General features: G+C 42.1%; 1 protein-coding gene across 2 annotated transcripts in view; it reads right to left on the reverse strand.

Moving 5' to 3' along the window:
- LOC127446623 (28S ribosomal protein S9, mitochondrial-like) overlaps positions 1-12,630 on the reverse strand; it is a 31,800-nt gene that overhangs the window by 3,213 nt on the left and 15,957 nt on the right. For both annotated transcript variants that reach the window (XM_051707696.1, XM_051707697.1), the window contains exons 6-8: positions 2,769-2,854; positions 2,573-2,648; positions 2,267-2,435 (exon numbers count right to left, since the gene is read on the reverse strand). In XM_051707696.1, the coding sequence (XP_051563656.1) occupies positions 2,267-2,435; positions 2,573-2,648; positions 2,769-2,854 (331 nt within the window). The remainder of the gene's footprint in view (positions 1-2,266; positions 2,436-2,572; positions 2,649-2,768; positions 2,855-12,630) is intronic.

Raw genomic sequence — 12,630 nt, forward strand, 5'->3', positions numbered from 1 at the left:
ATACCCCATAGATTCTCTATGGGGTTCAAGTCTGGTGAGTTTGCTGGCCAGTCAAGCACACCAACACCATGGTCATTTAACCAACTTTTGGTGCTTTTGGCAGTGTGGGCAGGTGCCAAATCCTGCTGGAAAATGAAATCAGCATCTATAAAAAGCTGGTCAGCAGAAGGAAGCATGAAGTGCTCCAAAATTTCTTGGTAAACGGGTGCAGTGACTTTGGTTTTCAAAAAACACAATGGACCAACACCAGCAGATGACATTGCACCCCAAATCATCACAGACTGTGGAAACTTAACACTGGACTTCAAGCAACTTGGGCTATGAGCTTCTCCACCCTTCCTCCAGACTCTAGGACCTTGGTTTCCAAATGAAATACAAACCTTGCTCTCATCTGAAAAGAGGACTTTGGAACACTGGGCAACAGTCCAGTTCTTCTTCTCCTTAGCCCAGGTAAGAGGCCTCTGATGTTGTCTGTGGTTCAGGAGTGGCTTAACAAGAGTAATACGACAACTGTAGCCAAATTCCTTGACATGTCTGTGTGTGGTTGATGCCTTAACCCCAGCCTCAGTCCATTCCTTGTGAAGTTCACCCAAATTCTTGAATCGATTTTGCTTGACAATCCTCATAAGGCTGCGGTTCTCTTGGTTGGTTGTGCATCTTTTTCTTCCACACTTTTTCCTTCCACTCAACTTTCTGTTAACATGCTTGGATACAGCACTCTGTGAACAGCCAGCTTCTTTGGCAATGAATGTTTGTGGCTTACCCTCCTTGTGAAGGGTGTCAATGATTGTCTTCTGGACAACTGTCAGATCAGCAGTCTTCCCCATGATTGTGTAACCTAGTGAACCAAACTGAGAGACCATTTTGAAGGCTCAGGAAACCTTTGCAGGTGTTTTGAGTTGATTAGCTGATTGGCATGTCACCATATTCTAATTTTTTGAGATAGTGAATTGGTGGGTTTTTGTTAAATGTGAGCAAAATTATCACAATTAAAAGAACCAAAGACTTAAACTACTTCAGTCTGTGTGCATTGAATTTATTTAATACACGAGTTTCACAATTTGAGTTGAATTGCTGAAATAAATGAACTTTTCCACGACATTCTAATTTATTGAGATGCACCTGTATAATTACTATAAATTTAGCAAAAATATTTTGATTTAAAAAATATAATTAAGTAAAAACATATTTGTACAATAATTATAGTTTAGTAAAAAATAATTATAAATATACTGTAATATAAATTAAATATTATAATTCAGATACTTCAAATACATCATATAATCAACATATACTGTGGTGGCAGACAAGTGAAGCATTTTGACAATAAAAAAAAAAAGTGGCTTTAGAATCAAAATATTGCTTGTTTTATTGCCATCTCATTGAGCATAACCCTATTATTGGCATACTTTCATCTGGGCAATTTTTAGTTGTTGATCTATGTATAGATGCATCAGATGGATGCTCTCACTTTAGTGTTGCATCTCTAGTCATTAACGCTGTGAAGTTCAACGTAGTTTCAAACTTTGAAAAATGCATCTCGAGATCCCTGCATGCTCGGTCCAACTGTTAGAGCACATAAGTGTGTCATCTATTTGATTATGCGTGTTGCCTGTACAGCCTCAAGCTGTGGCTGTGCTGACTGCCCCCTACTCAGATGTGCAAAAAAAAAAAAAAAAAAGGTCATGTTAAATCAACACGTTAAATCTCATGAACGTGAATGAGATTTGAGAGTGGAAGATTTTTAGCAAAAATGACATTTAGTTTTTTTCCCCCTCACACAAAGCTACTGTATTGTTTCAGAATAACTGGAACATGTCAGAGCTGTGCTCAAGACATATAAGAGCTGTTGGCTCACAGGGAGTCAGCTTTGAGTTTGAACTGTGCATGTACTGATCCCACAGCCTCTACTTCCTGTCTACACTCTACTACCTATAAATAAAAATGCAGCCCTCCTCCTTGGAACATAGTCCGAGTTGGATGGTCGACAGTGTCAATCTCCATTCACTATAATTGTATGTAAAATAGCATCTGGGGCATTTTGCTAAACTTTTGTTTTTCACAGATGAAAGAATCAAACGGTTTGGAACAACATGAGGGTGAGTAAATGATGACAATTCTAATTTTAGGGAGAATAAACCGTTTAAGCACAAAATGTCCATGAAAACACGGATATAAACTCAAATTTTAATCAGAAATCCTAATATTTTAACTTCTGTAACATTTATTCATAGCCTGTGTGTGGTGTCTATAATATCTCTGGTACCATCTGCAACACTGAAAGCGACTCCCTGTGAGTCATGCTGTAGCTGAGGAATCTCCTGTTTGCTGGACTGAACCTCCAGCTGTCTGCGGAACTTCCGTGCACACTCCTCTTCCAGAGAGCAGTAGGGCAAGGACAACAGCCTCTCCATCAGCTGGATGAACCGCATGTACTACACAAAATAAGAGAATTCACATAGCTTGTCAACAGCACCCTCTAGTGTTGTCATTCTGACTGACGTCTTTTTCAAGTTTCTTTTTGCAGCACGTTTAGGAGAGGTTGGTTTGAAGTTATGGTGCTAGTCCTTACATCTTGATCTGAAATATTCTCCACCAGAAACTCCTCCAGTTCCTCTTTTAACAGCCATCTGCTCCCAGTTAGTGAACTGAGAAGACACCCAAATGGACACAGAAACAAACACACATGCATTGTTCAACCATTAAAAATGATCACTGATAATGAGTAGAAGTTGATATTTTCTTACAGGAAGATTTAAAGTGCTCACACTTGTTTGGTATCCGATGTAAAAAGGCCTTTATTTCTCATCTTGTCCTGATGCCTCTCTATCGCCAGAACCTTTTCATACACATCCTAGAACAGCAGAAGGGGGGGGGGGGGACTGGTTTAATACAAGCTCTGTAGATGTCAGTTCTGGTGCCATTTCTATAAAAGAAAAGGTGTGAAATAATGATAACATAGAAAGAATCCTTCATGAACATGGTCCCTTTTGACTAATATGTCTAAGAATACACAGGATAGAGGACAAGGAATTCTTCATAGATATTCAAGAATCCATCAAAAGAAAAGATGCAGTGAAGCAAACACAGGGATTTGAAAATCCCCCCGATACACGCACTCACACAAACACACATCCACACACACACACACACACATAGAAGAGTCTCCATTATGAAGGCAGATCCCATCTTCCACTCCAGCTCTGGCTGAATTTAATTGTGTGTGTGTGTGTGTGGAGGGAAAATTGAATTGGGGAGCACTTGGGCCATAACCCCCCACACTTTCTCTTTTACACACACACAAACCTTTAACTCTATGTTCCTTTCTCCTGACAGGAGAATCTGCCATGCGGAGCAGGATGGCATCCTCGGGCACACTTGTCTAAATTGGCATCACGCCCGTGAGCCTGGAGTGCCCGTCAGGCATGTAGGTACTGGAGCGGTTTGGAGCAGGGGTCTGATGCGTGGCCCAATGCTGGCATGCAGCTCACGTCGGCACCTTCCTCACTCCTGTGCGAGAATTCATTTCCCCCTCAATTATCCCACAGCTGTTTGTTTAATTTGGTCCTGATAGAGTGCGTATAATCCACCGCTACTCGCCAAAAAAGCAAACATCGGGCAAAAACCAATTTTCAGCACAAAACAGGAGTAATAGAAAAGAAAGGGGGGGAGAAAAAAAAAAGATGGGGGAATGCACGTTACACGTTCGTGATCACAGCGCCATAACGAATCCAGAGAAATTCAAATGCCTTAAGGAGGGGGAGAGAGGCTCCTCGATCTGAGGGTTGGAGAAAAGATTTAATATGAACTTTCAATGTAGCCTTTTGGTTGACCAAAGCTTTAAATCATTGTTAAATCGTGCAGGCTCCATCAAATTAAAGTGCACCTGGGATTTCTGTACAAGGTTAAAATACAATATAATGAATATACAAATTACGATCAGATTTGAAGGACCTACAGTTTAAAGTAACAGGAAGTACAACTAACGATGGAGCGATTTTATTTTTATTTTTTAGAACAGGGCAGAACATTTGCAATGTGTCCGGAGTCAATTGCACTGACATACACACCACAAACACACACAACAGGGATTCCGAGTCAATGATCAAGTGATGGAGAAAGGACCTCTTTACTGTCATTTTTTGTACAAAATAAGCCACATTCACACGATCTGCTAGAGTGAAGCATCAGCATTTCCCCGGCTTTGCGTTGTGCTTTAAAAATTTAGATGAAGTATCATTATGTGGACAATGCCAGTGCTAAAAGCAAAACAAGACATTCTCTGCAAGTTCTTTTACTGTGGAGTTCAAAGCGGAGTGAATCATTTAAATTTGGCTTCACTATTGCTGAAGCAAAGTTTAAGAGATTTATTGCCCATTAAAATCAACTCAACATATGGGGACTAAATCTTTTAATTAGTAATCCTCCCACTTACACTTTGGGAAACGTTTAATGTTACTTGAATTGGTGCTATTTTAGTGAATTCTTGTCTTTATATCGTGGAATGCAAATTTCCAATTCGGCGACAGTAAGAAAAGTGCTTCAAGCTGGAGTCCACTGACATGATGGAATGCATCCCCACTGCTGTCTGCATGCTATCCTGTGGCCCTCCGTAACCATCCAAACAACCGGCTGGAAAAGGAAGGGAACCATCTGCAGCTACAGGTAGTACAGGCTAAGCTAATTTTATTCAGACACTTATGTTAACTTTTAGTTACATTACAGCTTGACGTATGCCTACCTGTTATGGCACACTTCTAATAAAAAGGTGCTTACGAGGAGATAGCATTATGGTTGATGTTTATTTCATCCAATCCGATTTGTTTACATACAATTTTATTATTTTATTATTAATAGCTCATAATCTTCCCCTTAGGTGTCAAACTACTATGCACGTTTCCATGGCAACCTATAGGACCCCAGTCACAGTCTAGCTGGCTATCTAATGCCTGATGACATATAGCTACATTGATATTGATGTAAATTCGTTAATTTTGCTAAAACCCATTACATTGTGCAAACACAGATTTATCTATATTACTAAATGACATGTTAAAAACCACCTGTTTTTAACGCAAAAAGGTCTCCCAGTAATTTTGTGATTCCACAAGTACAGGAACTGGATTAGTGGTTTTAGCATTTTAAAAAAGTTAGATTATTTTAATATACTTTATTAAAAAATGTTAAGTCTTGCAGCCCCCTTGGAAGTTTACCGAGCCCCCATATTGGGCACCGCCCCCCTGGTTGGGAACACTGCTTTAGGCTCAGGGCTCCAGACTAAAAAAATTGACTAAGGAGCCATTGCCTCCTAAACTGAAACATTGAGTCAAAATGGCTGTTTTTAGTCGCCAAATCACAGAATTGCTCAATTTAGATTACTGTTCAGAAACAAGATACAAAGCCGAAGAAAAGGAAAACTGCTGATAACCCTTTAATCTGAGGTTTAATATACAGTATGTATAGTTCAGAATATAAGTTTGGATTCCCCTTTTGTCTCATAAATGTTCACACCCCTTTCATAATTTATACAAATATGAGATAAAATATTTTTTTTTATTTAGTACTTTATTTAGCCCTTCAGAATCTACAATACAGATATTTACATAAAGCATAGTGTGTTGCACTTCTTGAGCATCAATTAATGTTTGCAGCATGTGTAATAGTTGTGTACAAGTCCCTCAATTGTCCCAAGTGTCAAAAGCTGCATCTCATATAAATACACTGGTGGCCAAAAGTTTGGAAAAAACGTACAAATTTTGCTGTTTCGGAAGGAAATTGGTACTTTAATTCACCAAAGTGGCATTCAACTGATCACAAAGTATAATCAGGACATTACTAATGTAAAAAACAGCACCATCACTATTTGAAAAAAAGTTATTTTTGATCAAATCTAGAGGCCTCATTTCCAGCAGCCATCACTCCAACACCTCATCCTTGAGTAATCATGCTAAATTGCTAATCTGGTACTTGAAAATCACTTGCCATTATATCAAACACAGTTGAAAGCTATTTGGTTTGTTAAATGAAGCTTAACATTGTCTTTGTTTGTTTTTGAGTTGCCACAGTATGCAATAGACTGGCATGTCTTAAGTTCAATATTAGGTCAAAAATGGCAAAAAAGAAACGGCTTTCTCTAGAAACTCGTCAGTCAATCATTGTTTTGAGGAATGAAGGCTATACAATGCTTGAAATTGCCAAAAAACTGAAGATTTCATACAAAGGTGTACACTACAGTCTTCAAAGGCAAAGGACAACTGGCTCTAACAAGAACAGAAAGAGATGTGGAAGGCCAGATGTAGAACTAAACAAGAGGATAAGTACATCATAGTCTCTAGTTTGAGAAATAGACGCCTCACATGTCTTCAGCTGACAGCTTCATTGAATTCTACCCGCTCAACACCAGTTTCATGTACAACAGTAAAGAGAAGACTCAGGGGTGCAGGCCTTATGGGAAGAATTGCAAAGAAAAAGCCACTTTTGAAACAGAAAAACAAAAAGAAAAGGTTAGAGTGTGCAAAGAAACACAGACATTGGACAACAGATAATTGGAAAACAGTGCGTGGCAATGCGCGCCCGGCCCCGGGTCAAGCTGGTCAACCGAGGAGAGGTATAAATGCAGTGGGATGCGGCAGTTCGAGAGAGAGCGAGCCACACGCAGCTGCCGTGTGTGTATTTGTGTTTGTGTCTTTAAGTTTAAATTAAAATATTACTTTGACTGTTCAGCCGGTTTCCGCCGCCTCCTTTCCCATTTAAACCTTGTTACAGAGTGTTATGGATCTTAACCCCACTGAGCTTTTGTGGGATCAGCTGGACTGTAAGGTGCGTGAGAAGTGCCCGACAAGACAGCCACATCTATGGCAAGTGCTACAGGAAGCGTGGGGTGAAATGTCACCTGAATTTCTGGACAAACTGACAGCTAGAATGCCAAGGATCTGCAAAGGTGTCATCGTGGAGGATTTTTTGAGAACTCTTTGTAGTTGTTTAAGTGCATGCACGCACACCGATCAGCCACAACATTAAAACCACCTGACTAATATTGTGTAGGTCCCCCCCCGTGCCGCCAAAACGGCACAAACCCACATCTCAGAATAGCATTCTGAGATGCTATTCTTCTCACCACAATTGTACAGAGCGGTTATCTGAGTTACTGTAGACTTTGTCAGTTCAAACCAGTCTGGCCATTCTCTGTTGACCTCTCTCATCAACAAGGCATTTTCATCCATAGAACTGCTGCTCACTGGATGTTTTTTTTGTTTGGCACTAACAACCATACCACGGTCCAAATCACTGAGATCACATTTTTCCCCATTCTGATGGTTGATGTGAACATTAACTGAAGCTCCTGACCTGTATCTGCATGATTTTCTGCACTGCACAGCTGACACACGAATAACTGAATAGATAATCGCATGGATGATTGTTGGTGCCAGACGGGCTGGTTTGAGTATTTCTGTAACTGCTTATCTTCTGGGATTTTCATGCACAAAAGTCTCTATAATTTACTCTGAATGGTGCCAAAAACAAAAAACATCCAGTGAGCAGCAGTTCTGCAGATGGAAATGCCTTGTTGATGAGAGAGGTCAACAGAGAATGGCCAGACTGGTTCGAACTGACAAAGTCTACAGTAACTCAGATAACCGCTCTGTATAATGCGCTGTTTTGGCGGCACGAGGGGGACCTACACAATATTGGGCAGGTAGTTTTAATGTTGTGGCTGATCGGTGTATACTCAAGGACTCAAAATGGCACCGAGTATGGCTGCTGCGTTGCGAGCTCTGACACAACATTGTAGTGTTTTGTTTGTTTTGTTTACAATTCTTATGTTTTTTGTCTTGGATGTTGTCTGCCTTATTGTCTACGACAGACAAACACTTTTGGACATTGGTTCTGCAATTACACACCGTAAACCGGACTTCAAATTCCTCAATGCCGACCCGCTGTTTACAAAGCCCTTTGTCTGGGCTGCCCGGCCGCGAAAACGCAAAAGGAAAAGGGGAAACAGAGCCGGCATTCTCATCAGAGTAAGACGTCTTGCAAATCGACCCCAGCTACCCAGTATTCTACTGGCAAATGTTGTCCAGAGACTGAACAAGCTCTGCGAGCTGAGAGCGTGGATCTCTTTCCAACGAGAGACGAGGGACTGCTGCATTATCTGCCTTACGGAAACTTGGATGTCTGCTGAGATTCCAGATTCAGCCATTGAACCCGTGGGGTTCTCCGTGCACCGAGCGGACAGAGTGAAAGACCTCTCAGGTAAAAGCAGAGGTGGTGGTGTATGTTTTATGATCAACAAATCCTGGTGTGATCAGAGGAACGTACATTCTTTCAAGTCTTTCTGCTCTCCTGATCTGGAATTTCTTATGCTTCTGTGTCGACCATTCTGGCTACAGAGGGAATTCACAGAGGTCATTATCACTGCTGTGTACATCCCGCCACAAGCCGACACAGACCGGGCACTCAAGGAACTGTATGGGATTATAAGCAAGCAGAAAACCGTGCACCCTGAGGCCGCGTTCATTGTGACCGGGGACTTTAAGCCAGTTTCAAATCAGTCGCACCAAAATACCACCAACACATTAGTTTTAACACACGTGGGGACTGGGTTTTGGACCATTGCTTCTCTCTCTTCCGGGACAGCTACAAATCCCTCCCCCGCCCACCATTTGGCAAATCGGACCACTCTTCCATTCTGCTTCTGCCCGTTTACAGGCAGAAACTGAAACAGGAAGCAACCCCCCTCAGAACGATCCAGTGCTGGTCGGACCAATCAGACTCTAAGCTACAAGACTGTTTTGATCACACGGAACTGTATGGGATTATAAGCAAGCAGAAAACCGTGCACCCTGAGGCCGCGTTCATTGTGACCGGGGACTTTAATTAAGCCAGTTTCAAATCAGTCGCACCAAAATACCACCAACACATTAGTTTTAACACACGTGGGGACTGGGTTTTGGACCATTGCTTCTCTCTCTTCCGGGACAGCTACAAATCCCTCCCCCGCCCACCATTTGGCAAATCGGACCACTCTTCCATTCTGCTTCTGCCCGTTTACAGGCAGAAACTGAAACAGGAAGCAACCCCCCTCAGAACGATCCAGTGCTGGTCGGACCAATCAGACTCTAAGCTACAAGACTGTTTTGATCACACGGACTGGGAGATGTTTCGGTCCGACATCGAGCTTTACGCTGATAGCATAACGTGTTTCATCAGAAAGTGCGTAGAGGACGTCGTTCCGACCAGAACAATACGGATCTACCCGAACCAGAAACCTTGGATTAATAGCGATGTTCGCGCGGACCTCCGCTTTTTATTTCGATAATGCGGAGGAGCATAAACAAGTGTAGGGCTTTACTAGTTGTTTAGATCAGTGTTACTATCAGAAATAATTAATAATTATTTCTTTAGTTATTAATTAATATTTAAATTAATTAATTGAATCTAACTCATTAAAACCTCATATGGGGCTCCAGTAAATGTAGTGCGCTACGTTTAGGAGCGGGTTTGGTTATTAGCAATAATTAATAATTATCAAAGACAATTATTAATTATTAAAATCAATAGAACATTGATGAGAATCAATGTTAGCTTTTTTAATCCTTTAAATCAACAATTATCAAAGATAATCGTTAATTGTTAACATCGATGAAACATTAATTAAAATTAACACTAGCTTATTGATCATTCAAATTCAACAATCATCAAAGATAATTATCAATTATCAAAAATCAACAGAATATTAATAAGGATTAACATTGACGGGGCACCACCCTGGAATCAGGGACTAATAACCAGATAGTAAAACAGTCTCAATATTAGATTGTTTTCTTAGGAAAATCGACATCCGAAGAATATCGATTTTCGGGAAAAAAAAAAAAAACAATGAATGAAGGTTTGAATCCGAGCACTGACATCCCGTCAGCATGACACAAGCGTATGCAAAACAAACCAAAACATTTGTCTTTATATTACAAACAAAGTTTATTTATGCAGTAATATCAATTAATACAATGCAGTCAATAAACTTCCGACTTACAACTACAAACTAAACAGTGATATGATTAGATATGGAAATAAAAATAATCCTATAACACATAAGGTGTGTGTGTGTGTGTGTGAGTGTGTGTGTGTGTGGTTAGTACGAGAGAGAGAGAGAGAGAATTAAGTGACAGCCCTAAAGCTGATTTCACGATCGTGGGAGAGAAAGCAGCTGTTAGTTTATCACTCAGAGACGTGGTGGACAGCTCGTAAAAGTCCCACGTTCTTTGACTCTTTATGGATAACTCAGTTTGCCGGTTTCACCCGCAATGGCAAAAATGCACAACAGTCCAATTTGGTTGGACCACAAATACAGCAAAACAAATTCGTGATAATTAATACCCTGAGTATTAATAATGAGCGGACATGGCGGTCCGTAAACTGTACAAGCAAAAACCTTGAAACACAAGAATAACACACTATATTATTCTATCTCTGCCCGGACGTAAACCTCTTACTTGAATCGCATGAGGACACAGGTAGAATGTGTGTTCATCCGTCCTTTAATTCCGACCCAGTTCCTTGAGGCTCAGGTGATGATGGGAGGCCGTTTCCTCGCTCTGTTGGCGGGCACGGCTGTTGATTCTCGGCGGGCTGGCGGAGTACTCAGAAATGTCGACTTGATTGAAGATGGAAGAGAAATCTTTTCTCTTTTCACTTCTGCAGGCAAAAGGATGAAGTTGAGGATTGCTCGGCAGTCTCCTTCGGATCCGTTAGAGTGTTCGGTTGAACACAGAGTAATCTCAACTCGTCCAGCAAGATGGAGATTGTATGGCCACAGTTTCAAGTCGGACGTTACTTCCTTGTGCCACGAGGTTGCACCTGAGAGCAGCGATGAGCTGCGTCTACACGCTGCAAACAAAGTTGCTGGAAGCAAATCCCGGAAGCATTTCAGAGGTATTTCAACTCCTGATGATGTCATGGTTTGAGGTGCGTTCTGTTGTGTGCCTCATCCAATAGGAGCTGAGAGTTCGATCCTTTAGTGAGCAAGGCTTCATGGGATTTGTAGTCTGTTTTGGACTCCCTTTGTTTGATTTTGGCACGATTTTTATCAGTATAATTTACGACTTGGAATGTGGGGGCTTGAGTTAGGTTTTTACGACTGTGTTAGGCCTGCCTTTGTCTTATATCTGAATACATGAGGCCCAACACAAGCCAAAATCAGAATAGCAAAACGCCAGTACAGGGACAAGATTGAAGAACAGTTTAACACCACCAACTTTAGAAGCATGTGGCAGGGAATTAATATCATCACGGACTTTAAAGGGAATAAAAACTCCGCTGTGAACACCGCTGCCTCTCTCCCAGATGAGCTAAATAGTTTTTATGCTCGTTTCGAGGGAAATAACACCGCCCTTGCGGAGAGAGCTCTTGCGGCCAAAGCTACAGAGGTTAGTTAACTCTCCGTCTCTGTAGCGGATGTAACCCGATCCTTCCGACGGGTGAATATCCACAAACCCGCGGGTCCAGACGGCATTCCGGGCCGCATCATCAGAGCATGCGCGAACCAACTGGCTGGTGTTTTTACGGACATTTTCAACCTTTCCCTCTCTTTGGCTGTAGTCCCCACATGCTTGAAAACGTCCACCATTGTGCCTGTTCCAAAGCAATCCAAAATCACTTGCTTAAATGACTGACGTCCTGTTGCTCTGTCCCCCATCAGCAAATGCTTTGAGAGACTAATCAGAGATTACATCTGCTCTGTGCTGCCTCCATCACTAGACCCATTGCAGTTTGCTTACCGCAACAACCGCTCCACTGATGATGCCATTGCATCTACAATACACACTGCTCTATCCCACCTGGAAAAAAAGAACACTTATGTGAGAATGTTGTTTGTAGACTACAGCTCAGCATTCAAACACCATAGTGCCCTCCAAGCTAGATGAGAAACTCCGGGCTCTGGGCTTAAACAGCTCACTGTGCAGCTGGATCCTGGACTTCCTGTTAAGCAGACGCCAGGTGGTTAGAATGGGCAGCAACATCTCATCACTGACCCTCAACACTGGAGCCCCGCAGGGCTGTGTTCTCAGCCCACTCCTGTATTCCCTGTACACATATGACTGTGTGGCAACACACAGCTCCAATGCCATCATTAAGTTTGCTGATGATACGACGGTGGTAGGTCTGATCACTGACAATGATGAAACAGCCTACAGAGAGGAGGTGCACACTCTGACACACTGGTGTCAGGAGCACAACCTCTCCCTCAACGTCAGTAAGACAAAGGAGCTTATGGTGGACTTCAGGAGAAGAGATAGAGAACACAGTCCCATCACCATCAATGGAGCACCAGTGGAGAAAGTCAGCAGCTTCAAGTTCCTGGGTGTCCACATCACTGAGGAACTCACATGGTCCATCCACACTGAAGCAGTTGTGAAGAAGGCTCATCAGCGCCTCTTCTTCCTGAGACGGCTGAGGAAGTTTGGAATGAACCGCCACATCCTCACACGGTTCTACACCTGCACTGTAGAGAGCATCCTGACTGGCTGCATCTCCGCCTGGTACGGCAATAACACCACCCACAACCGCAAAGCTCTGCAAAGGGTGGTGCGAACTGCCAGACACATCATCGGAGGTGAGCTTCCCTCCCTC

Source organism: Myxocyprinus asiaticus, chromosome 9 (genome assembly GCF_019703515.2).
Source record: "Myxocyprinus asiaticus isolate MX2 ecotype Aquarium Trade chromosome 9, UBuf_Myxa_2, whole genome shotgun sequence".
Lineage (NCBI taxonomy): Eukaryota > Metazoa > Chordata > Actinopteri > Cypriniformes > Catostomidae > Myxocyprinus > Myxocyprinus asiaticus.